Source organism: Rhineura floridana, chromosome 1 (genome assembly GCF_030035675.1).
Source record: "Rhineura floridana isolate rRhiFlo1 chromosome 1, rRhiFlo1.hap2, whole genome shotgun sequence".
In the NCBI taxonomy this organism is placed as follows: domain Eukaryota; kingdom Metazoa; phylum Chordata; class Lepidosauria; order Squamata; family Rhineuridae; genus Rhineura; species Rhineura floridana.
This window is the reverse complement of record NC_084480.1, coordinates 283904923-283932254: the sequence shown is the minus strand read 5'-3', so window position 1 is coordinate 283932254 and position 27332 is coordinate 283904923. Positions and strand designations below refer to the sequence as shown.

The 27332-nt window shown below is 42.4% G+C and overlaps 2 protein-coding genes across 5 annotated transcripts in view; both read left to right on the top strand.

The window, feature by feature from the left end:
* The first annotated feature begins 2935 nt into the window (after nt 1-2935).
* On the top strand, nt 2936-22159 carry TP53INP1 (tumor protein p53 inducible nuclear protein 1). Of its 2 annotated transcripts, none has more exons than XM_061603359.1 (4): nt 2936-3111; nt 13979-14263; nt 15707-16103; nt 17493-22159. In XM_061603359.1, the coding sequence occupies exons 2-4, from the start codon at nt 14152-14154 to the stop codon at nt 17740-17742; spliced, it is 759 nt and encodes a 252-aa protein (XP_061459343.1). In that variant the 5' UTR covers nt 2936-3111; nt 13979-14151; the 3' UTR covers nt 17743-22159. The 2 variants fall into 2 exon arrangements, with proteins under 2 accessions (XP_061459343.1, XP_061459352.1); XM_061603368.1 differs by having other exon boundaries at nt 2936-3164.
* Nucleotides 22160-24253: 2094 nt separating this feature from the next.
* The window catches only part of CCNE2 (cyclin E2), a 30959-nt gene continuing 27880 nt past the window's right edge, over nt 24254-27332 (top strand). For 2 of the 3 annotated variants that reach the window (XM_061603255.1, XM_061603343.1), the window contains exon 1: nt 24254-24316. The gene's annotated coding sequence lies outside the window, so the exon portion shown is untranslated. The remainder of the gene's footprint in view (nt 24317-27332) is intronic. The other variant, XM_061603323.1, reaches the window with a different exon arrangement.

Here is a 27332-nt window from a genome sequence, read left to right as displayed (position 1 = left end):
GGTGAAAGGGCATCACCATGATTAGAAGGTGGTGGCAAAGTTCTCAGAGCCTCTGAGACTGGCTTTCAAGTTTGCTTATGCTGACTCTTAGGAAGCTGCCGAAAACTGAATCAGACCTTTGGTCCATCTAGCTCAGTCCTGTTGGCTGGCAGCAGTTCTCCAGGGCTTCAGGCAGGAGTCCTACCTGGAGATACCAAAGGTTGAGCCTGGGACCTTCGGCACACAAAGCAGGGACTCTGTCATGGAGCTACAGCCCTTTTCCTTTCTTCCGCAATTATTGTGCATTCTGTTTTACTGCTGAGAGTACACAGAATTCCACCTAAGTTATTGTTACTCGCCATTGTATCCTACTCTTCCTCCATTCAGGTCAGGGTTGCATATATTTATTTGGACAATTTATATCCACTTACAATTAATCAGAACTCTGAAGTGGTTTACAACATAAGTTAAAATATGTTAAACATATATGGATGTGGGTTACCACATTTTATTCTCGCAACAACCCTGTGAAGTAGGGGAGGTTGAGAGAGATGGCCCCAAAGTGAGCTCCAGTGCCATGTAGGATTTGAACTCTGTTTTTCCTCTGTTTTATCAACACTCATCACTATACCACACAGGCTCTCACACTAGCTGTTGCAGTGGTCACCCAGCATAGGAAAAACCTTAACTGTTATCAGAAATCTCCGATGAACCAGTTTTGACAGTCAGAATATTGGCTCAGTTCAAGCGCTTGACTAAAATGTTCCCCTATGTTGTAGTTTGTAAGGGTCTCTGTAGTTGTCACACTTTATACTGATCTAAAAGATATATACATATATTTATCATTTCCTCCAGGACCAAACTTGGGTAGCAGAGCGCTTATCAGTTTCAAAGCAAAATGGGGCCACCCCAAAACAAGACAAATAAAAAGTAAGTTCTCCATACTTGGGAGATTCTCCAGCTGCATAGATGTAAATGAATTTATACATGGGGGGGGGAGAGAAATAGTTAAAGAGTGGCCCTGTGAGCTTCCAGGACCTATGCCTGTGGGAAGCTGAGGGTGTCCAAAAAAATGAGGCAAAAAACCTAAAAAAAAAAAAGGAAAGGAAAAGAGCTGAGGAATTTAACTGACTTGCTTGTGTCCCTAACAGCTTATAGCATCCTGTAAGGATTAGTAAATGTTCTTTGTCAGGTTAAAAACTTCCCTTTAGGAGAGAGGTAGGGAGAAAGGGAACCCTTCCCACGCTCAAGAAATCTCCTGCCACCCTCTGCTATATAAGCAATTAACTCCTCAGGTTCAGGATGGCAGTCAGCTGGAAACTGAGCTCTTTAGAAGGCTATAGTACAGTGAAGTGGAAACAAAGTGGGAATGAAAAAAAATGTATTTTTTGTTCTCCCCCTCTTTAATCCCACCTTCCCTGCAAGTCACAAACTGCACTACAAGGCTTCTTTTCTGAGATGGTTAAGAGCCATGAAGAACATTCCTGTAAGGAGTTGGAAATAACACTGTGACATTTTGTTGTAGCATACACGAGAGGGAGAGATAGAGGTGTTTAGTTAAAAGTTTAAATAGGTTGCCAGTTAGGCCTCCAGGCCTCCAGAGAAAGCACAATATGGCAGTCTTTGCATTCTTCAGGATTCAAAGTAGGTATTTTGAGAAACCTTTGTTGTTATAAATTGGAAACCAAGTGAAACACCTTAAGTCATAGCTGAACCGAAACCAGAATGGAACAAACATCAAAAATATGTTTCATTTCTTGGCCACAGCTTTGCCGCCTTATAGCAGGGTTTGAAATACTAACAGTGTTATGACTGTGGGAGTGAAATACGGTGGGTGAGCAACAAAAAGTGTACACATCAGACACCTGCATGCCAACAGGGTGGTTCACGACAGATGCTATTGGAGGTCGCTGATTCACAGGGTCGCCGTAAGTCGTAACCGACTTGAAGGCCCATAACAACAAAGTAGGGTTGGAAGAGGCCTATAAGGCCATCGAGTCCAACCCCCAGCTCAATGCACTTAATTTAGCATTACAGAAATTCTTTAGCAAGGATTTGCCAAGAGACTCAGAACCAGTCTTAGGTGATGGTTATGGCGGTCCCATTAAAAGGCACAAAAATGCTCCTTCTTTAGTGCCTCTCCTTTGGGATTTTCTGCCTCAGGCACAGAAATGTTTTGGGGCATCTCTGAAAGTAGCTTGGACTCAATGAGGATTTACCTCTTGAGGGAAGTATACTTAGGATTAGGCCCTGAGTGATTTGGTTTTCCCACCTTGCAATCATGCTACCACCAGCTCCCTTGTTTGCTTCAATTCAAGCATGTCTTATTTCCCTTGGTCAAGTAGGCCAGGAAAATAGTGCAGAGACTTAAGTGCTGAACAACAGTGCCATCCCAAAGTGGTGGGAAAGTTGTGTGAGAACCGGTGAGATAAGGACTTCTCCGTGTCCTGATGTTTACCCATCATCGCGTTGGGACTGAAAATGAGGGTGGAAATAAACAAGGCCTGAGCATTTCCTGCCTTTCCCCCCAGGCCCTTTCTCTTCTTATCCGGTATTTTTCCACTTCTTTCTTTTTCCTCTCCTCATATATTTTATTTTTCCACCCACGCTTCTCCTCCTCCCCCTCCTCCCGTCTTTTCCCAGCTCTCCTCCCATTTATTTATTTTCTTTCTTTCTTTTACCCTCCTCTCTCTCTCTCTCCCCCCCCCCCTTTTGTTGCCCGGGCTTGCTCGCGGCACCAGACGTCTTGCTCTGTACCTCAGGGCCGGATCACGTGCGTTAGTGACAGCCTGTCCCGGCGCGGCCACGAGCACCGCCAGGCTCACATTGGTGCAGACGGAGCTTGTTATCCGCCCCCTTCCTTTCACCCTGCCAGCAGCACACCGCGGGATGGGAATGGAAAGGGAGGGGGGGGAAGAGAGAGGGAGAGCGGCGGGGCGGGGCCAGGGGCGGCCTCTGCCGATCAGCTGTTCGCCGGATTCTATAACAACAAAAGACTCAGCGGGGAGCTGAGACTGGCCGATGCAACAGGGCTGCGGCGCCTAAGAAGAGCCGAGCGGGCCGTCGCTGCCTCCCCGAAATCTACCTCACTCGCCGCCGTCCAGCTTCTCGCTGCCCTGGGATTTGTGGACGGTGAGTGAAGGCTGCTGCCGGCGCCGCTACTGCTGCTATCCTTTCTACCCGGGGTGCGTTGCCACGGTGACCTTCTTTGCGCGATCCACTTGGCGTTGGATGCGCGGAGTGCTGCTTGGCCGCGTTCTGTTTGGATACAGCCAAAAAACCCCACAAAAAACCCCACCACCCCACCAGATAGGTCTGGGTCACCTTCCGGCGAGGGCTTCTTTTCAGAACAGGGCGAGTCAGTAAGGGGATTCCCATCGCCACCGCTTATAAACTTTAGTATATTTATATACCCGATTGTGAGCCGGACTGGCGAGGTTCCGGGTGGGATCGTTTACCGACTGCCCCTTCTTTCATTCCGTTGGCAGCGCTCTGGAAGGGAGCCGTTTCTGTAAAGTTGTATACAGGGAAAAATAACGCCGGAGTTTTTGTAGGGAGAGTTAATAAAGTCTTTCTCTCCCCCCCCCCCGACGCTTCCTTAAAGGTAAATTACTGCGAGATCCTCCTTCGAGTTTTGGTCGTCGCTCGGAAGTGTCTTCCGACTGGACTGCACAAGCCACTTGTGGCGTAGTTTTGTTTGCAGTCTTACACCCGGACACGCTTCCCCAGGAGTAAGCTCCGCTAAGTTCAGTTATTCTTACTTCCCGCGGGCTGCGTCTGAGGCGACGAGGGCAAAAGCAGTTTTATAACTGCGGTCCTCTCGAATCACCTAAGTGCTGGGGGAGTGATTTCTAGAATTGGCAGGGTTAACTCGACTTTTACAAGATTTAGCAGTCCAACCTACAACCACAAAAATGGTAGCTTTAAAGAAAAAATACAACTCAGTTCTAAGCATGTTTAACTTGGAAGGAGAGTCCCACTGATTTCAGGGTAACCCCTTATTGCAGATAAACGGCTTTACATTACAATCCTGTGCATTTTTGGTCAGAGGTTAATTCCAAGGTGGTTTACTTCCTTGTAAGTAAGGGTGCATAAGATTGCAGCTTTAACTCATGCAGCCTCCGGAGGGGATTAAGGTGACTGTGGATCGGGGCTTGCAATAGGGTTTGTATATCAAATACACCACGTGAAGGCGACGCGTGGATCTCAGCGTCGTTCTGCGCGCTTCTGCGGAATAATAGCCGTGGTGACAAAGTTTATGTAACCGAGGAGAAGGGAGCGAGTGTCTGATTTGCGCGCTCCGTCTCCGGAGCAGAGTTTCAAATTGCTGGCGAGACTCGCAGGCTGGACGCCTGCTCTAGGCTGGCGAGCGAGCGAAGAGGAACTCCTTTCCGTGAAGGTCGTCCTCCGGCCAGCGTTCGGGGCATGGACAAAGAGGGCTTCCCAGCCTTGGAGATGCCCTTTCCAAGCTAGCGGCCCACCCACGCCCCCGGGGGGAGCAGGGAGGATCGAGACCGGAGTTCCAGCTTAGGCTGGGCAGCGCGCCTGGATTCTGGCTAAGTAGCGGCCCCAGGCGTCGATCCTCGCGTTTTGTTTATGTCCTCCACTTCCTCTACTCATTTGCAGCCGGTCACGATAGCTGCGCTTGCAGTTTGAACCCCCCCCCTTTGTCTCTGTCCTTGCCCGCCCCCTGAGAAGGGGGGTCCGGCTGAGGAGGAGCTGGGGATGCTTGATCCACCCAAGGGGGCTGGAAAGATATCGGGTTCCTTTTTCTTTTGCATATCCTGTTTTGTTGACAAGGTCGAGGGACCGCCCTTTCTTTTTTAAGGCTTCCTTCCTCTTCTCTCTCTTCCCGAGCGGATCTCGGACGCTTTCGTTGAGTCGCGTTCAGGTGTGACCAACCTCACTGGAGCAGCCAAGCGGCGCCAACCAGGGAGGGGGCCGCTTGCGCGATCAAAACAAACCAGAATCTGTGACTCATTGCCCTCTTCTGAGGGGAGTAGGGGCAAGCCAGGACATTTCCCCTTGGGAGCCTATTCCCAGGGAAGCCCTAAATACATGATCAGACCGCAGACAGTAGGCTTTGGTAGTTCACAACACACCGAGAGAATAAGCAGTCTTGTAGTTCAATCCTAGGCGAATCCATTCTATATGGGAAGTTGCTTTACACGGGATCAGCCCACCTATCTCAGTATCGTCAGAGTGGCTCTTAAGAGTTTCAGACAAGAGTCTCTCTTCTCAGCCCTACCTGAAGATTGAGCCTGGGACCGTTGGCATGCAAAGCAGATGCGCTGCCATTGACCTATGGCCCTTTCCCACTGAGTTCAATGGGCATGCTCCTATGCAACAGTGCAATAGGACTTCTTGATCCCTTTGAGGGACAAGAGGGCAACTTCGTGTGTGTGTGCTATAATGTTTCACAAGTATTTGTTTTTAACAGAACTCTTCAGTCTTGGCAAGTGTTCTGAATGTGTGTTTTACTTTACAAGAACATGTCACATTGTATCAGTTAGAGCCAGACTTGCAGAAGACAACCTGAACATTCTGATAGGCTTCTGTAGGCTTTTGGAGGTAGCGTTGCACAGATTTGGGGTTTGGGGGAAAAACCTTAAAATTGTGTTTCAGGGCTAGATAGTGTTTGCAGGATTGACTTTTAGCAATGGAAGTGGATTCACATTTTAATTTTTCCTTGGCATTTAGTTTAGGTTTTTCTGTTACAGTAGGCCTTTTTTTTTAACAAACAAACACCACTCTTGTGGTGTACACATGCAGCAGAGTGAAGCAGTAGAATCCTGGTATAGTAAAATGCAGTACTACTTCAAACTGCATGTGTGGGGAAGGTCACATGTTTTACTCCTTTTGTATGGACAGAGCAGGGAGTGGGTTGGGACAGAACATTCCCTGTCCCCTGAATGTAGCAGCTTTCTACAGAGTGTGCATACCATTAGCTAAGAGATTGAGCTGCAAACTGAGAATCCTCTTTCTCACATCTTGTCTCTGTCATAATCTCACTAGGTAACCTTGGACTCCAGGACAGGAAACCTATAGCACTCCAGATGTTGCTGAGCTACCATCTCCCATAATCCCTGGCTATCTGTTATGCTGGCTGTGGCTGATGGGAGTTGGAGTTTTAAGACATCTGGCATTCTCTATCCCTGCCTTAGGCTAACGCTTAAAGGCATGACTAATTTGTACTATGAAGGTTGTTTTTTTAAATAAGGTTCCTTTCTTGAAGTGCACAGAATCCTCTAAAGCATTTTGTAAAAGGCCAACAAGGATGAACCCTATTATCCTCCTGTTGGGAGGAAGGGCAGGATATAAATCAAATAATTAATTAAATAAATAATCAAATAAAACTATCTATTAGACAAAACAGTACTGGAAATACCTGAGGAGAATACTTCTAAAAATTTTTTTCTATATTCCTTTTATTATATCTATCATTTTCATTGTAAATGTAAATATATTTTGATTTGCAATGTAGAGTGCCATTTTTCATCATGGTCATACTTCTCTGGTCTTTCAACATTTCCATGTCTTCCCTTGAGTTTTTTGGTGTATGCTTCTGTTTTAGTTAGAACAATAAAAAATGAAATAAAAATGCAAAGGATACTTTTTAAAATGGCACCCTCTAATGGCAGCCTGAAGTAGTAGAGCCTCTTCTGCTACCTTCTACCGCATGTGTACCAGACCTAAATCATACCTCTGGGATTAGGATCATGCAATTGTTCATGCTTTTGCAACCTTTAGACCACACTACTGTAATGCAGTTTTCATGGAGCTGTCCTTGAAAGCAGTGGAAAAACAATAAGAAGAAAAGCCATGAATGGTGCAAACCAAGCTTTATTAAATGATTTACCTGTTGATTGCTGCCTGCTGTGCAGCCAAGAAGGACTTTTCTACAGTAGCCCCTTGATCTTGGAGCGAGATCCCATCTGAGGTGCATATCACCTTGAAATTGTCATTTTGGTGGCAGGTGAAGATGTACCTCTTTCCCCAGGCTTTTTAGCAAGGGCTAAGGTGTATGGGGCACTTGAAAGCACATCTACACTATACATTTAAAGCATATTTAACATGTGTGGCTTCCACCAAAGAATTCTGGGAACAATTCCCAGGATTCTTGGGGGAAGCAATGTGCATTAAATGTACGGTGTGGATGCAACCTGAATTTCTGTCACAGCTGGTGGTTTTATTTGTAACTGAAGTCTGTATTTTGTTTTATGCTGTTTTAATCTGATTGTTTAATTTTGATTTAGACTGTGTATATTTCTGCCTGAGACTATCAGGTGAAGGGCAGATTGCAAATATTTTAAACAATCCATTTAGGAAGGTTGCACCCCTATGCAACCAGTGCCCGGCAAGATGAACCAGTGGTCTGAATCTGCATAAGGGAGACCCATCTATGTCTGAGAATCTTTCTGATCTCTTTAGAGGATTGGGTGGGTGCAGAGTAAGAGCTGGGAAGGGTGTATGGGAGAAGAGTGGTGGGGGAGTTAACTGGTTATCCTGTTTTTGCCTCTTTATTATCTGCCTTGAGACTTCAGGATAGGGTGGGCTATAAAGTTAAATGACTCGCCCAGTTCTCTCACCAAACAAGTCATGTTGCTTAATCTAGCCTGTGGCTTGGGGACAAGTAAATTTAAATAATGGGTAGTGAGAAGAGAGCTGTAAAGTATTGTTTCTGATAGAAATTCCAGGCAGCTTATCCAAATGCTTAAAACAGGGGTGGTGATTTCATTCTCTCACCTCCCAATTTAAGGTGTGCCTGGGAAAGAATTCCAAAGGAGCAAAAAGCCTGAAGAAAAAGATCCCCCAGCACTAGAACTCTGAAAATTAGCACAAAGGAGCAGATAGTGCTGTGTACAGGATGGTGCCTGATTGGGAAAGAATAGGGGTGGTTTTCATATTCACCAATCAATGCATAAGTTGGGGGAGAGGAGGGGAGGGAATCACCTCCCTAGAGAAGCGAGCCCTGGACGTCTATTGTTTTGCTTTCTAACACTGCTTGTGTTCATTTTTTCAACATTTTATACTGCCCGTTAACAGCAAGTTTTCTGGGCAATGTCTGAAATGGCTTATTAAATACAGTGTGAACACAAAATCAAAAACAAGTTAAAACACTAGAATAAAACCAGCAACAGAGCAAACAATGCCTAAAATATAAAGGGCAGTAAAATAGACTCTTTATACAACATGAAAGCCTTAGGAACTGAAAAGGTATTCACCTAGTATTGCAAAGACTACAGCACGGGTGCCAGGTGTGCCTCTCTGCACAAGGCATTCTGCAAGCAGGGCACCACCACTGAATGTCCTCTTCTTAGTAGCTGCCCATCTTATTTGAAGGTGATCTTAGGATCTAGGTACATATGTATGAGAAGAGAATATCCTGCAGATGTAACATGGCTTCAAGCCATTTCGAGCTTCCAAAGGTTTCCTTTGCATTGAGAGTTACAAGCAATGTTTTATTGAACACATAGGTGTGCATGTCCAGTGGATCTAGAACAATGATTCTCAAAGAAATGTGCTTCAAGAAATGAAAGGTTCTTAGGAGCACAGATCACCTGGCCATGGAGGAGGTCTGTCCCTTGCATCTGTATGCATCTCTGCAAATAGGCACAATCAGAGAATTGTATGCATCACTGGAAGGGTGCAAGACCAGATCAACTGACCTTTGGGGCAGGTAATTCTGTTGTGACTCTTCATTGGAAGTGATTTCATCAGTCAATCATTCCTGATTCAGATACAAGAGAATTACTTGGCAAACTGCCTGTTGTGTGTCTGTGTGCATTCCTGTTTTGGTTTGTCTCCTTCCAGTCAGGCAGGTTCAGAACAGCGACTCACACAGGAAAAATCAGGGGGACTCTTTGAGAGTGGATGATTCTTAATTTTTCACATTTATCAGAAGTTCGGGAAATAGTGAATTTGGAAAGCATAGATCAGGCCTATTGAGATTATGTAAAATGAGTCACTCATTTCTGGCTATTTTATGTTCTCAAATGGGAACTCCAGGTATTTCATTAACACCAACATTCAGACTATTTCCATAGGTTTGTATAGCAGTGTTATCTGTGCAACTGCAATCCGGCTGCTGAACAGTACCCTGGTGAATAAAAAGACAGTGTGGAGGCTATTTTTAACTTAAAACCTGCACTTCTAAGCCCCCTGCTGGAAACAGTGATATTGCTCTCTGTGGAAGAACAAAGTTGGTATAAAACAGATGGATTTTAATCTCTACATAGGAGCAGGAGCCAGAGCCTGGCCCTAGAACACTTATAAAGGAGTTATAATAATAGTCTCTCTGAGTTTGCTTTTGCTGCTAAGTAGCAGCATTTCAGCCCAATTTTTTTGGATTGAGAAGCAGAGCTTCAAGAACACAGGTTGTTATTTAGATGCAATCTTATGTCCCAGTGCATCACTTCTTAGAAACTTAGTACTGTTGGAATCTCAAAATAGTCAGAGATGATGGTTTCTTTGAGGTTGTTGTTGTTGTTATGTGCCTCCAAGTCGACTATGACTTATGGCGACCCTATGAATCAGTGACCTCCAACAGCATCTGTCATGAACCACCCTCTTCAGATCTATCTTGTAAGTTCAGGTCTGTGGCTTCCTTTATGGAATCAATCCATCTCTTGTTTGGTCTTCCTCTTTTTCTACTTCCTTCTGTTTTTCCAAGCATTATTATCTTTTCTAATGAATCATGTCTTCTCATGATGTGTCCAAAGTATGATAACCTCAGTTTCATCATTTTAGCTTCTAGTGATAGTTCTGGTTTAATTTGTTCTAACACCCAATTATTTGTCTTTTTTGCAGTCCATAGTATCCACAAAGCTTTTCTCAAACATCACATTTCAAAAGAGTTGATTTTTCTCTTACCAGCTTTTTTCACTGTCCAACTTTCACATCCATACATAGAGATCAGAAATATCATGGTATGAATGATCCTGACTTTAGTGTTCAGTGATACATCTTTGCATTTGAGGACCGTTTCTAGTTCTCTCATAGCTGCCCTCCCCAGTCCTAGCCGCCTTCTGATTTCTTGACTATTGTCTCCATTTTGGTTAATGATTGTGCTGAGGTATTGATAATCCTTGACAAGTTCAATATCCTCATTGTAAACTGTAAAGTTGCATAAATCGTCTATTGTCATTACTTTAGTCTTTTTGACATTCAGCTGCAGTCCCGCTTTTGTGGTTTCCTCTTTAACTTTCATCAGTATTCGTTTCAAATCATTACTCGTTTCTGCTAGTAATATAGTATCGTCTGCATATCTTAAATTATTGATATTTCTCCCTCCAATTTTCACACCTCCTTCTTCTTGGTCCAATCCTGCTTTCCGTATGATATGTTCTGCGTATAGGTTAAACAAATAGGGTGATAAAATACACCCCTGTCTCACACCCTTTCCAATGGGGAGCCAATCGGTTTCTCCATTTTCTGTCCTTACAGTAGCCTCTTGTGCAGAGTATAGATTGCGCATCAGGACAATCAGATGCTGTGGCAGTGGCACCCCCATTTGTTTTAAAGCATTCCATAGTTTTTCATGATCTACGCAGTCAAGGCTTTGCTGTAATCTATAAAGCACAGGGTGATTTTCTTCTGAAATTCCTTGGTCCGTTCCATTATCCAATGTATGTTTGCAGTATGATCTCTGGTACCTCTTCCCTTTTTAAATCCAGCTTGGATGTCTGGCATTTCCCGCTCCATATATGGCAAGAGCCTTTGTTGTAGAATCTTGAGCATTACTTTACTTGTATGGGATATTAAGGCAATAGTTCGATAATTACTACATTCCCTGGGATCCCCTTTCTTTGGAATTGGGATGTATATGGAAAGCTTTCAGTCTGTGGGCCATTGTTTAGTTTTCCATATTTCTTGACAGATTTTTGTCAAAATTTGGACAGATTCAGTCTCAGTAGCTTGTATCAACTCTATTGGTATGCCATCTATTCCTGGTGATTTGTTTCTTCCAAGTATTTTAAGAGCAGCTTTCACCTCGCATTCTAAAATTTCTGGTTCTTCATCATATGGTTCTTCTGTGAATGAATCTGTCATCCTTGCATCTCTTTTGTAGAGTTCTTCAGTGTATTGCTTCCCTCTTCCTTTTATTTCATCTCGGTCAGTCAGTGTGTTCCCCTGTGGATTATTCAACATCCCTACTTTGGTTTAAATTTCCCTTTCATTTCTCTAATCTTTTGGAACAGGGCTCTTGTTCTACCCTTTTTGTTGTCCTCTTCTATTTCTATACAGTAACTATTGTAATAGTTCTCTTTGTCCCTACGTATTAGTCACTGTATTGTTGCATTTAGGGTTCTAACTGTGTTTCTATCTCGTTTTGCTTTTGCTTTCCTTCTCTCTTTAACCATTTGAAGAGTTTCTTCAGTCATCCATTGGGGTCTTTCTCTCTTTTTAACTAGAGGTATTGTCTTTTTGCATTCTTCTCTGATAACGTCTCTGACTTCATTCCATAGTTCTTCTGGTTCTCTGTCAGCTAAGTTTAAAGCCTCAAACCTGTTCCGTATTTGATCTTTATATTCTTCTGGGATGTTATTTAAATTGTATTTTGGGGTTATGATTGCTTTGTTGTCCTTGAGGTAAAGAGTTTTATTTAACTTGGTGATAGAACACCTAGAGATGTGTAGGCCTGGGGGGAAAAAACAGAAAACATAGGGGGGGGACTTTTTTCCCTGGAAAAATGGTGAGGGGATGTAAAAAAAAAATCCTTTTCAGGTTTTTTTCTGGGCCTTCACTTCATCTCCAGGCAGGATTGGGAAAGACCAGGTGGAGAATAGTTGCTGAGGTGCTGACAAACACACAAAGATGGTTTAATGATGATTGCCCTCATGAACCATACACTGGTTTAACCTGCATGGACAAGTATAAAGACAGGAGGAGAGTCTATTTGCTCTGCATTGCCTCAGAATTGTTATAGTGGTATTGTCTTTTTTCCTTTTTTTTTTTTTGAAAATCGGAGCATATGCTTTTAAAAAGGCATTGTGGTTTTTTTTGTACTCGAACCTTGAACGCATCTTAAGATTATCCTTTTGGACACTGTAGAAACCAGCTCCCCTTCTTTATAGAAATCTGAAACAGCACTTTTATTATGCCAGGGTTGCCTTTGCCAACTTGGTACAACTCACATCAGTCCCAGCCAGCTTGCATGTGCTGGCTGGGGCTGATGTGCGTCATAGTCCAAAACATCTGGAGGGCACTAGGTCGGCAAAGGCTGATCTTGGGCAATCCCGTGCAGTACAAACAGCAACATGACCACTCCCTCATCTCCCGGGTAGGGCTTTACTCTATACCAGTTCAGTCTCTCATACTTAGTGATATTAAGCAACTTTATAAATCAATCCGTATAACCCAGACTCTTACTCTTGGCAACAAAATAATGCATCACTTACTCTTTCCTCACCTTCTGTACCAGATCAATTTAGCAATGCAAACCTAAAGGAGGTAGTGCTCTCACTGTGATCCCAAAGGAAAAATCCCCTTTGGTGTTGGCCCACTGGCAGCTGCCTTTCACACTGCAGCAATGTTCTTATCTAGGTCTGGGTTACATGTCAATCAGCCACAGCTGTTTCCACTCTACTCCTCTGGAATAAGCTTCAAGTGGATGCCTTTCCATTGTTCTTCAAGCGAACTCTTTTGGGCATACAGAGGCATGCCTCATGTTTTAATCTATGAAAATACTGGGTTGCATCCATGTTTCTGCTGGTGCAATAGGATTTTTGTTTCCTCTCTCACCTCTACCCCAAAATCTGCTCTGGAGGGTTCTCGTCTGGAGCTGATTTTGAGGGTGCATGGTGGGTAGGGTTACCATCATTTTGTCATTTCAAAAAGAGTACATTTGGCTTCGATAAGTGAAAAGTTGCACCATCTCAAAAAGCGTACATGTACTCTTAACAGAGTAGGGTTGGTAACCCTAATGGTGGGGGCTAGAGGGAACAGAAGAGGACAAAAAAGCAGCTCTGTTTATTGTGCCAGCAGAACTACAGAGCTGGACATGGTCCGCTGTGGTTCATGTATTGGAAGTTTGGGAAACTTTGGCCTGTGGGGCAAGGCAAGGTTTCAATTTAAATAATGAGGTAATGACTCTTACAAGGTACCAAATTCTACCAGGGCCTTTGGAAATTCCTGTATACCTGTTTGAGTAATGCCAGGCCCTTGATGCTTAATAGTGTTGTCTTGTTAAATGTTAAATGTAAAACCAGAACTCATGCTGACTTTCACAATCACCACTTGATCTTGCCAGAAAAGTTCAAATAACTTTCCAGTAAAGTTCTTTCTTTCTTTCTTTCTTTCTTTCTTTCTTTCTTTCTTTCTTTCTTTCTTTCTTTCTTTCTTTCTTTCTTTCTTTCTTTCTTTCTTTCTTTCTTTCTTTCTTTCTTTCTTTCTTTCTTTCTTTCTTTCTTTCTTTCTTTCTTTCTTTCTTTCTTTCTTTCTTTCTTTCTTTCTTTCTTTCTTTCTTTCTTTCTTTCTTTCTTTCTTTCTTTCTTTCTTTCTTTCTTTCTTTCTTTCTTTCTTTCTTTCTTTCTTTCAGTTGAGAAAAGTATTGGACACATGAGGAAATAATACTCTGTGTCTGCTAATACCGCAGAATGTTTTTAGCCATATATCATAAGTAACCAAAGGTAAGATGAGAGTTTCTGGCTTTTGGTGAAAACTGGGGAATAAAGTGAACCTATTTAACTGCTTTGGGGTGGTGGAAAAATAGTGTCATTAAATTTTAGAGAACATAGATGTTATGGATTAGTATTTTCAGTTAACTTGGAGCCAGATTACACGCTACATTTCCCCACCAAAATGTAATGTGGGAATAAGAGAAACGTGTGTATCATGCAGGTGCCCTAATCAGAAATGTAATTGGCTGCGGCTCCACGTTGTTCAGTGATAGTGGCAAATCTGGGTTTGCTGCCACATAATGTGTGGAAACTAAGACAGTAAATGTTTTTTGTATGTGTATATAGCATTGAGACTACTTTTTCCATCTTCTTTGCAGGATTTTGTAGCAACTGTTTACAAATCATGCCGCCTCAAGTTCTGTGCCTAAGCTGATGAAGTCTTTATGCACTTTAATCTTCTACCTGCGCCATTGGCTAGTACATTGTGAACCTGTTCCTTAACTCTTGCCTACGAAGACGTTCTAGCCAGAGTCTTGTTATTGCCTTAGTAATGTTCCAGAGGCTGAATAATATGTTTGTGGGAGAAATCGATAATTTACCCAGCCAAGAGCCAGAATTCAGCGAGAAAGAAGAGGAGGAGTGGGTACTGGTAGACTTTATAGGTAAGATTCTAGTTTAAATATAATTTCTGCAGTAGGAAGCAACATGTTTTTTTAAAAAAAAATTGTGCATGGAATGTTCAGGCAAAACATTTGGGTAAGAAATGAATAAACATAGTGCAGTTGTTCAAGCAGGGCCAAGTGTCTTTTTTAAAAAAACAAAGGCTTTTCCAGAGCCAACCTAGTTCCACCATGCTTCCACCCAGTTTCCACAGCTCACCCTCAATGTTTATAAATGGTTAACCTCTCCTTTTTCTCCTCTTTCATTGCCCCGGTCTTATGCAGCTATTGTAGATTGTAAACCCTCTGGGGAAGGATTTGTGATTTTGTTCAGATGCTTCCTTGAGCTGAAAACTCTGATCCCCATAGTGAAGGAGCTGGCTCTCATGCCTTCCTCTACCAGGGAAGCAGAATCTTCAGCCCAAGTAGGCTTCTGAATTGAGACGGTGTAATTCCTATGTTTTTGTACCCTACCCTACCCTGCCTGTACAAAAAGCAACCAAAATGATCAAGGGGGTGGAGCAACTCCCCTATGAGGAAAGGTTGCAGCATTTGGGGTTCTTTAGAGAAAAGGCGACTAAGAGGTGACATGATAGAGGTATATAAACTTATGCATGGCGTGTAGAAAGTGGGTAGAGAAGTTGTTCTTCCTCTCTCATAACACTAACTTGTGGACATCCAGTGAAGCTGAATGTTTGAAATTTCAGGACAGACAAAAGAAAATACTACTTCACGCAGCACATAGTTAAACTGTGGAATTCACTCCCACTGGAGCCAGTGATGGCCATCAACTTGGATGGCTTTAAAAGAGGATTCATGGAGGATAAAGGCTATCAATGGCTACTAGCCATAATGGCAATATTCTGCCTCCACAGTCAGAGGCATCATGGAGGCAGTTGCTGGAAACAGCAAGAGGGGAAAGTGCTGTTGTGCTCAAGTCCTGCTTGTGGGCTTCCCGTAGGCATCTGGTTGGCCACTCTGAGGACAGGATGCTGTACTAGATGGGCCAAGGCTCTACTTATGTTTTTTATGCCTATTGTACTCTTCTCCCTACATACCTAGTAGTGTAAAATTGTGCATAGTGTGCATATTTTGTTCTTTGCAAAGTAAGGGGGAGAACCTAAGTCTCTCCCAGAGCTTGGAAAAGTTACTTTTTTAAACTACAACTCCCAACAGCCCAATCCAGTGGCCATACTGGCTGGGGCTGATGGGAGTTGTAGTTCAAAAAAGTAACTTTTCCAAGTTCTGGTCTCTCCAGATGTTCTTGGACTCTTAACTCCCATCAGCCTGAACCAGCAAGGCCCAAAGGTTAGGTATGGAGGGTGTTGTAGTCCAACAATATATGGAGAGCTACAGGTTCCTTGTGCCTGCTATAAACCAACTGTCCTCTGGCTGCTTCAATCAATCTTGCCCATCTATCTCAATGGCTGTTGTAACTCCCAATAGACACCTGTACTAGCTTCTCGATGATTGAAGAGGAGGAGAAAGAGAAGGAAGAAAATGACCTCTGTGAAGCATCACCTGTTGACCATTCACCTGTCTTCTCTTGTCTGCCTACTTCCTTGGAATGTTTGGCTGATGCCAGCGACTCTTGCTTTATCCAGTTTGACTCATGCCCCATGGAAGAGAGCTGGTTTATTACGCCACCTCCGTGTTTCACAGCAGGTGGCTTGACTGCTCTCAAAGTGGAAACCAGCCCTTTGGAGAACCTTCTGATTGAGCACCCCAGCATGTCTGTATATGCAGTCCATAATACCTGCCACGATCTCAACAAGACCAGCTGTGGTGGCGATGAGGAGGAAGAGGCAGAAGAGACCGAGCCTTGTGGTGTAAGCAATCCTAGGTAAGTTCCTTGCCACTTGATTTGTATAAGGTAACCAAATTATGGCTGATTTGCAATGAAAAAAGGGTTTTAAAATGAATGAAACGTTTGTGGAATACAGTCCATTTCCAATGTATAAATTGTTATCCTCTGTTAGCAGGTGTGTGTGCATGTATATATATATACACACACTGTTGACACACTGCAGGGACTAGGAGTCAGATTCCTCTTCATCAGGTGATGGAGGCAAGGACTCTGAACCTGAAGAGGAAGGGAATGCAGGGCCAATCTCAGAAGCGCAGATACCAGATGAACTTGTGGGGCCAGTGCCTCCATGGCCCAAGGATCTGGCGCAGCCATCCTCTGATGACTCCACTGTAGAAGACCTGAGGTTCCTCTGCTCCATTGTAGCTGGAAATTTTTGGAGAAGGCTGGGCCGCTTGCAGTACAGTTGGGCTAGCAATTGGGTTGCACCTGCTGCTACACCTATATAAGATAGCTGTGGGGAACCTTTGGCCCTCCAAATGTTGCTGAACTACAACTCTCATCATCCTTGGCCATTGGCCATGCTTGCTGAGGCTGATGGGTGATGGTGTTCAGCAACAACTGGAGGGCCAAAAGTTCCCCACACCTGGTATAGGGCTCAGTTGCAGTTTGTTGGTTGCTGGAGCAACTTCGGAGCTCTTGGTTCCCCAGAGCACCACTTGAGCCTTGCCACACTACATGCCCTCTTCCAGAGCTTGCTACCCATGGGTACAGAACATGTGAAGAACGCTGTCCAAAACGTGCTGGCTGGTCACAAACATCCTGGCCAATGCACAACCAGCGCCAGCCCAAAGGGTGTTCACATGCATTAAACATAGCAGTGAAAATACATCTATTCCTCTGCCTAAAGCGGGGGGGGCGCACATGGTCTTCCACATCTTATAGTGCTTCATCCCATCCTCCCTGACTATTGGCTATGGGGTTGATGGGAGCTGTAGTCCAACAACTTCTGATGTTCACCGTATTGGTTACCGTAGGCCTTATCTGCATGCCTTTTCCGCTGGCTCAGTCCAAACCACCTTCCAGAGAAGAAAGGTTAAAGCCACTTAGAGGTCTCTTCTCCTTGCTGTCTCAGCAGCAGCAGGACCAGGAGGCTCCAGAGTTCAGCAGGGCATGGGCCTTGGCAAGTGTCCAGTCATGCCCACCCCTGATGATGACCCTGTGTAGGATTTCCTATCCCATGGGACCATATCCTTACCACACTCCAAAGAGCCAATGGCAGCCACACATAGTGTGGCTACTTCAGCACCCAAGAAGATCAGCTACCTTATGTTACCACCACTAGAGCTTTCTGAGCTGCGAGCAGTAGGGTGCAGCCAGTCAACCGTTGCACTATAACCTCTGTGCCTATGCTTTGAATTCTAGATCTGAAGCCCAAAGTGAAATGAGTCAACACATTCAGTGCTATATTGCAGCTCTCACTGCTCACTCGACCTTTCTCGAACAGACCAAGAGTTTTCGACCTTCCCAGTGGACAAAAGAACACAATGAAAGGCAATATCTGAACAAAAACTGCCTTCGTCGCCAAAACCTTACCAGGGATTGCTACTCTCGGCAACTCAAGAACAATGGATTATTTGTTCACCAGCCTTGCCATCGTCAGTATAATTACTGAGGATGTCTTGCATTATTTTTTTCAAAAATACTGGTTCACTGTTGCTGTTTGTTTGTATTTTTATATGTAGGTAATGAAGGCGAGATCAATCTTAGGCTGATCATCAGTTATTTCTACACAATCACAGTGTGTTACATTTCGGTTGTAAACCACATTATTGTAACGGTGTGTCACAGAATGACTCTACTTTATTCATGGTTTGGAAACATATCAGTACAAGTGTGTTTGTGTGATTGGGGATTTGTTTTTCTGTTTTCGTACATGACTTTGTATGATGGGTGGATGGATGGGTTTGTTTTTTATACTGGTATTTTTAACCAAGACAGAGTAGGCAATTTATCACTTTGTAATCCAGATGCAGTTACAGAACTTCTCAGGGTCAGCCATACACTTGCAATGATCTGTGTATACTGTATATCCTCTTAACCTATCAGGTGTGGATAACCTTTGGCCTTCCAGATATTGTTGGACTACAGTCCCCATCATCCTGGATTGTCAGCCAATTTGGCTGGGGCTGATGGGAGCTGGAGTCCAACAACATCGGGAGGGCCACAAGTTCCTCACCCTGCTGTTAACATTCTAACACAGCCATTAACATGTGATGGACTGAATGGCATTGAACTCTGAACTGAAGAGTAAACTGTATGTGGCAGGGTGGGATGGGGAATAGGGATTGTGCATAACCTAATTCTCTCCCATCAACTTTTGTTTAACTTCCATGGCTTAATATGGTTTACCCAATTTCCTCCTGAAAGGAGGTATCTCACAGAAAGTATGAAGTAGCCCTGTAAGCAAGGATTAGTGTGGTTTGTTGGACCTTCTAAACTTGAAGGAAAGTGACACTCTTTTTCAGCTCTTTATGCTTTGAAATATAAGTAGGAAAATGGATGACCACATTTGCCCTGATGGCTCTCCTTAAGAATGCCCCACATGACATATTTGACCATGAGGGTATCCATTTGTTTAAAGAGTCTTGTAGCATGTTGAAATGAGCCTTTCTGTGGGCGAATCGGGCAAAGCTGGGATGTGTAGGCCTTTGTCACCACATTGTTATTAGGAGTGACTTCACAGTAAGTAGGCATTGGTCTCTTCCTCTTTTACATTTCAGAGTATGAAGTACTGAATGTTTCTCACTTCCTTCAGATTAGATAGCTATCTGCATGATTTTCCCACCAGCAGGCCTAACTAAACCTGCAGCCACAATCCTGAAATGATTTACAAGCACTATTTGCCATCTCAGAATTTTTCAGCATGATGAAAACTGTATGTTTTATTTTAAAATTAAATTTACAGCTACCTTCTCAAAATATCCTACTGGAATATGCTTTATAAAAGGGGGCATGTGTTACCTCCATAGAGTCTGTTGAGATCTAAAACTGTCTTGATTGTTGGTTGTCCTGTGGACAATCCAATTCAGTGACTGTGTGACTGCATATTTTATTCCACCCCGCACTGTCACTTGAAATACTACTGGCTTAGCTGATTTTTCATGGGTGTTCTTAAAAAAAAAAAAAGTTCATTCTTTTATGGGGATGCAAGTCTTTTTGTGGGCTAATTTAATGAGTCCGAATAAGAAGTAGGATTTTAAAAATATTTTGTGGCAGTTTCCATCTGTCTACAAATAAATATTTGAGTTTAATACTCAACACCTGAAGTTTCTCAGAGCCATTATTCTGTTTAACTTCCCATGCTAGGATACCCTGAATCCCAGTCAGTTCCATTTTTTTTTAATTACACAAATATTCACCCTTATTTCAGCAACTACCCAGTACTGTTAATCTTCTCTCAGTTTCATGGACAAACAATACAGACCTATTTTTAAACTCAGGAACCCTTCAATATTTTACAGTGGCCCTAGGTATACTTGTTTGGAAGTTTGGTTAACTGAAATCAAGTATTAGCGAGTAGCTGTGTGTAGGTTCTTAGCCTTCATCTTTGTCTCCATTCTTCCTAATTTTAGGAATCTTAAAATGAAGGCTACCTTCCCCCACTGTTAACCTTGTTTGTGTGTGTGTTCCTGGTTAGCAAACATTTGAAGTTTGGCCTTCTAGTTGAGATATACAAATGTAACTTACCATTATTTTACTGGATAACTTGCTAGTTTTTTTTTTTTAGGATAGACACACAAGTTTGTTGCACAAATATGTGCTTTTCAGTTCTTTATATTGGAAATAGTACCATTTGGGGAGGAATGATTGCATTTACATCATTATGTTTGACTCTTAATTATCTTGCATATTTATGTTACTAGCTCTATTATGTGCCTGAAAGTCTTGGACTGTTAGATTTGTTGCTTTACAAATGGTATGTGATTTGTGGTTAGGTATGACTTTTTATATATATATATATAGTGTTTTTTAAAAAATGTATTAACTTGTAAAAGTGGGGCCCTTGTGCTATGTTGAATGGTGATTCAATAACTTTGCTTAAACTGTTTTTTCATATGTATTGTAAACAAAACTGTGCCTTTTTAAGTGACTTGTGTGCAGCAGACTTGAACTTGAAGACAAAAAAAAGGGATATTTCTGTCGGGATAAATACCCTACACCAGTCTATGCATTACCAAATGGCAGCTTCTTTGTAGAGCCATTTTTCTTTTTACTTGTAGCAGGATTTAAAATATCCAAGGTTCTGCAACCCTGATTCTACAATATACATGTAACAGTCATATCTCAGTGGGGCTTGTGTATGAGTACCTACTGAAAGTCAACTTCCTGCTTATGAAAGAAAATGAAGGTATGCCCTGTTATGTTATTTGTTCAATGCAATCCCTTTGCAATTGGTTATTGAGAAATATCACATGCACAGTTCGTGCCAATGTAGCTGATTCAGTATACCATTCCCTGTTTTAGTAGTGGGCACCCTGTGGTACTTCTGATATTGCTGAATTATAACTTCCATTATATTTCACCATTGGCTATGCTGGCTGGGGTTGATGGGAGTCCAAAAAACAGCTGGAGGGCCACAAATTTCCCACCTCTGCCCTTGTTGAATAGCCTGTAGAATTTAGTAAGATGACATCTTCCTCAATGTTCCATCATATCTATTGGGCCTGGTTTATGTCAACAGCAGATCACATGCTAAACACTATTCCTAGATCATAAGGGGGTATAAAAGAGGGGTTGTTGTTTTCTATTCAATTTCATATTTAATTTGTTGCATTTTTCATTTACATGAAGATCCGTCCAGTGTTCTGCTACTGTAACTTTTTACTGATTTCCATCTCAATGGCACAGAGAGACAGGATAAAACCTGCCAGATTTCAGATAGCTTAGGCTGAGCTGGCTGGTGCTGATGCGAATTGTAGCCCAAAACATTTGGAGGGCACGAGGTTGGCAAAGGCTAGATTAGGCAATAGCCAGTTTAAAAAGACACACAGTACAGACACAACCTAAATGTTATTTATACTAGGCAGAGCTTCCCAGTTTGTCTATTTCATTTCTTGCTCCCCTCCCTCCCAACCTTTTCCATGGACAGTACATGTATATTGCATTTCAGACTATGGGGTCAGGGCAAAGCAATTTGAAAATGAATGAGTTCCCGGGGATGAGGGATTGACAGTTAAACCACTCTGAGAATTGTAGCTCTGTGGGGGAAATAGATATAATAATAATTCTCAGCATCCTTAACAAACGACAGTTCCCAAGATCCTTTGGGGGAAAGCCACGACTGTTTAAACTGCTATCGTACTGCTTTAAGTGTAGTGGCTCCGATGTCAGTGGGGCAGTGAATCCACTGCTTGGATAGCTCCTTGAAAGTTCAGACTAAAACCAGGAGCGGATTCATTGCCACACTCGCATTGGAACCACCAGCCTTCACTATTTAAAAGCATATTGCAGATGGGGCTTGATAACAAAGTAAAGCCCTACATCTTAAAAACAACCCAACTAGGAGAGCTAGCCTTTTTCTAGCTTGCTTGTACGCAGAGAATTTTACTCCATTGCCTGCTGTCTGTTTAGATCTTGCATCTTTTGATCATTGTGCAGAAGAGGGAATTTCAGCAAGTGGCGTGAGAAGGTGTACCTGCTGAAATTGCCTCTTCCACAACTACTATTAAGGTGAGGAGCCCTGTTCTCTTTTGCAGCTGGCCACAGCTTTGACAGATTGCTGTAGTAGCATTGAATCACACTGCTGTTCTGGCATGAGCTTATGGCATGAACATGCTGCCACATGTTGTGATGAGATGGCATTGTCGTTATCACTAATTCTCTGTGCTGCTTGTATAGTGCGGCAGCCCTTAGGGCGAAGCCCTCAGGATCTTAAAAGAGAAACAACAAATGGCTATAGCACTTTACCACCATCCCAAAAACACATAACAAAAGTGATACTAGTTTATAGACAATTAGTTATGGTCTGGGGTACATGTGTTTCATGATGTAGCTTGAACCTCTGGTGAAATAAAATCAATCTATAAAAAGGCCTCTTGAATTTTTTCCCCTCCAGAATCTGGTCTTTGTACTTCAGTTAATAAAATTCCACTCTATAAGAGAATATCTTGATGATTACAAAAAACGTTGCTGCTGCAACCACTGATAGTAGCATTTACATTTCAACTGTTTGAAGCCCTTTCTTACAATAGCCATGGATTATTATTTTTTTCCCCACATGGGAGCCAACGCAATGTAGTGGTTCAGGCAGGGGGTGGCTGGCCTGTGGGCCAGATCAGGCCCGCCAAGCTTTCTCATGGCCTGTCAGCCTCTAGACCCAGTTCAATCACTGGTGCTAGCAGCAAAGTAGATGCTGAACTAGGCATCTTGCTTCCCTTTTGCGCTGTTCTTGCTGACAGTCTGGAGTTTCCGGATTGGCTTGGGAAACATTGGAGCAGAATGGAGAGGTCCTCTTTCTTAAGTGCTCCAACTAGTTAGCAATGGTGGTCCATATGGGAAAAGGCAACTTAGCAATGATTTCACCACCCATGAGGAGCAGGGGTAGGAGCCCTGGGATGGGACAAGAGTCTGCTCCTTAAGGCTCTGTTTTCCTTTTCCTAGGCAAATTGCTCAACCTCAGCTTAGCAGGGTTTAAGGAGAGCTTTCTGGAGTTCTTATCCCTCTGCTTCAAAAGGTTCTTCTTAAACCTCATTGCCCCCTCACCTTAAGATCTGGGAGGGAGCAATTTTCCTGCAGAAAGTAAAACGGAAGCATTTATTTTATTTAAACTTTCTATCCCACCCTTCTACCCCACAATAGGGCACTCAGGGCGGCTACAATAAAATATCACACATATATAGTAAAATACACAATAAAAACACAAACATTACAGTAAATTAAAATACATTATGCATAAACACACACATCCAAACACATATATGTGCACATATATATAAGGGAATGAGAATAAAAGAACTTAAAAGATAAACTTTAAACAGTGGCGGGTGGACCGGTCAGTCCCAACCAAAGGCTCTCTGGAACAAAATAGTTTTTACAAGTTTCCGGAAAACCATCAGGGAGGGAGCCTGCTGCCAGATGATTTCCTTGGAGGACCCTGAGTTCTAATATTGTGAGAAAACTCACTATCTACCTTCTCCACACCATGCATCATTTTGTAAACCTTTTATATCCCTTCCTCTTTTTCTCCGTCTCTAAAATAAACACCGAGTTCTGTATATAGTTTTTGCTGCAGCATCTCTGGAAGAAACATCAGAAGATGCCCTATTCAGAGTCACACCATTGATCTATCTGGCTTAGGACTGTCTGCATTGACTGTCAGCAACTTTCCAAGGTGTCAGAGAGGGATCTTTCCCAGCCCTGGACATGGAAGGCCTGAAAATGGGACTTCTGCATGCAAAGCGCATGCTCTCTCATTGAGCTATGTCTGTTCCCCAAAAGGTGTAGTAGAGCTGAAACGGGCAGATAAAAGTAAATAAAATGATCTGGGGCTGGAACAGCTCTCCTTGGAGGAAAGGGTGCAATGTTTGGGGAAGGGCCATTGCTCAGTGGTAGAGCATCTGCTTTGCATGCAGCATGTAGTAAAACCATAAATATCATACACCAAAAATAATGAACGTTGTTGTATTTTCTTTTATTTCTTTCTTCATAAAAAAACTTTTTCTTCATAAAACTGCCCAACACGTTTCGGCTTTGGTTAATAGCCTTCGTCAGGGGCTACGACATAAACATATTTACACATATCATTTAAAAAAAAATTTTTTTACACATTATAACATTATTAATGACAAAATATTTTTCATTTTAAAATTACTTACACTTCACTTCTCCTAGTGACGTCTCTTTCTTACTGTCATTCACTTTGTTCTTACTATTCTAATATCTGAGGATCTCTTATAAAGACAACAAACTACTTTTAAAAAGGGAAATGTGGTGGATTTTAACTTTACAAACTTTATCCCCTTCAGGCTTGAATGGAGATATAGACTTTCTTCCTCTTTTGTAAACATAAATGAATTGGGAGACGTTCCCTTTTAGAGAAACGCAAGCAATGGTCAAGGAATACACAAAACAGCTGAGCAATGATTCATATGCAAAACGAAGCCTTTTATAAGAGATCCTCAGATATTAGAATAGTAAGAACAAAGTGAATGACAGTAAGAAAGAGACTTCACTAGGAGAAGTGAAGTGTAAGTAATTTTAAAATGAAAAATATTTTGTCATTAATAATGTTATAATGTGTAAAAATATTTTTTTAAAAAAATGATATGTGTAAATATGTTTATGTCGTAGCCCCTGACGAAGGCTATTAACCAAAGCCGAAACGCGTTGGGCAGTTTTATGAAGAAAAAGTTTTTTTATGAAGAAAGAAATAAAAGAAAATACAACAACGTTCATTATTTTTGGTGTATGATATTTATGGTTTTACAGCAAAACCCTCTTTTTCCTCTACTACCATTTGTTCTTTGACCACCATCTGCACTTTTGCATGCAGCATGTCCCAGGTTCAATTCCCAGAATCTCTAGGTAGAGCTGTGAGAAAACCCTGCCTGATATCCTAAAGAGCTGCTACCAGTCAGTGTAGCCAATACTGAGCTAGATGGACCAAAGGTCTGACTCTGTATAAGACAGCTTCCTATGTCTGGGACGTAAAAAAACCCACTAAGTAAGTAAGGGAGGACCTGATAAAGGTTTACAGGGTTATGCATGGCATGGAGAAAATGGACAGAAGTTTTTATCCTACTAGAACACAGTATCATTGCATGATGCCGGTTGGCAAGTGATTCAAGGCAGACAAAAGGAAGTACTTTTTGACATAGTTAACCTGTGGTGGAAGTAGCCAAAGTGGTGCCCTCCAGATGTTTTAGAGTCAACATCCATCATCCTTGTTCATTGGCCATTCTGGCTGGGGCTATGGGAGTTGGAGTCCACAACATCTGAACAGCACCACATTGGCTTCACCTGACCTGTGGAATTTCCTGCCACAAGATGCAGTGATGCCTACATTGGCCATGTACAGCTCAGCCCCAATTATCAGTTTCTGCAAAGCCTCTTTGCTATCAGAATTCATTTTCTTTCTACCTCCCATGTCAGCATAACCTTATGTAATTAGTATTTCCTTTCATCCAATCTTGCCCACATTTTCTTCATTATTCCTCAGTAAACACTTAGTGGTCATCATGATTTTATACAGTATGGTGGGTGAATGGAAATCCTGGGAGAAGGGAAATGTCATTGTACACATGTGGATAAATAAGAGAAAATGTCTAGCAATTTTGTGGACAGATGGGAGTGCTTTTGGAAATGTATTTCGAGAACTGATGGCATGAGACATCAAGTATTATTATTACAGTTCTATCCCATCTTTCCTCCAAAGAACTGAAGGTGACACACTGTGTCTCCTCTCTATTTCACAATAACCCTGTTCAGGTCAGCTACACTGAGAGATAGTGTCTGACCTAAGGTCTCCTTGTGAGTTTCATGGCTTAGTAAGGATCTGAATATGGGGCTCCCCTGCCCTAGTCCAACACTCTGATAGCTAGACCACACTACCTTGCATATGGGAGGAATGAAAAACTTGTGACTTTTTGCTTTTTAATTCAGATTAAGTTCTAGAAGCATCGTTTTATGTAAAGATGTTTTATAGTTTGTTTTCTTTTTTTATCCTCTGTTGTGTGCATCTTAGAATTATCTTAGAATTGCATTTTGTACAGAAATATAATACTTTCAAAAATGCCTTGTGAACTGACGACACTAAAAAAATAACAAAGTTATATTGTGCAAATGGATATTCTGAGCTAAAAACATCGATCAGACCACAGGTCTATCTTGTCCAGTATCCTCTTTCCTGCAATGGCCAACTAGATGTCTCTGGGAAGTCCACAAAAAGGATATGAAGGCAATAGATCTCTCCTGCTTTTGCTCCCCAGTAACTGGTATTTAGAGGCATGCTACATTTGAGTTGCTTTTATGATGATGATGATGATGATTTATACCTCGCCCTTCCTCCCGGAAGGAGCCCAGGGTGGCAAACAGGCGATAAAACACTAAAAACACCTATAAAACATATTTTTTAAAAAAATTAAAAACATTTAAAAAAGCAATTCCAACAGAGATGCAGACTGGTATTTGAATGCTGTATTCCTGTAAATGGGAAACTGTGTGTGTGCAGAACTTAAACATACAAGGTAGAGTTGTAGCTCAGTGGTAGAGCATCTGTTTTCAATGCAGAAGGCCCCAGGTTCAATCCTCCACATCTCTAGATAGGGCTGGGAATGGCCCCTAACCTGAAAACCTGGAGAGCCACTGCCAGTCAATGGAGACAAAATTGAGCTAGACGGACTCATGGTTTCTGTCAGTATAAGGCAGCTTTGTATGTTCCTGAGATGTGTGCCCATCACTACATTTGAGGTTTAGCTTTTTTTCTGTTTATACTCTGTCCAAAGACAGCAGTGTGAATGCATTGGCCTTTGTGAAGATACATCAGTTGCCCGACAGTTAGCATAATTCAGAATTTAATTTCTGAGATGAACAGTGGCAGGGCTTAAACCTATCTGAAAGTCAGCCTTCTGCCTCTGGAGCCAGTTGATGGGGAGCCAGTTAAAGTTATGATGAGACGAAATTACTTGTGCATGCTCATTGTTTCTTTTTTTCACATGTTGCTACTTTCAGAGATGGTCTGTGGCTGATCTGTGGCCCTGGTAAAGCTTCCATTATTTTAAATCAGCCTTCCTCAAACTGGATTACAACTCCTGTCAGTTCCAGTCACCATTGGCTGGGGTTGATGGAAGGGGTTGACCAAACGTTATGAAGGGTACCAGGTTGAGGAAGGCTGTTTTAATCTGAGAACTAGAGCCATACTGAGGTTTTTTCAGTTGCTGTTCCCCTCCCAACAGGCAAAGTAGCTATGAGTCATTGTGAGTTTCTTGTAGCTGCACATTTTCACAGCATTCTCTTACAATTAAGCAGGCTAATCTCTTTATCTGCAAACCAAACCACACCAATATATTTCTTATGGCTAAGGCAAGGGAATATGGAGGACCCCATCAGACTTTGCTGTAGCATTTCAGCCACGCCCAGGAGGCTGAGTTCTGTGTTATAGTAATGCAGATTGCCCTGATGGAAATGAACTTTTCATGAGCAACTTCAAGTGAAATTCAGCTAGTGAAAACAAACAATGTGAATCCATAACAAAAGACCCTGGTA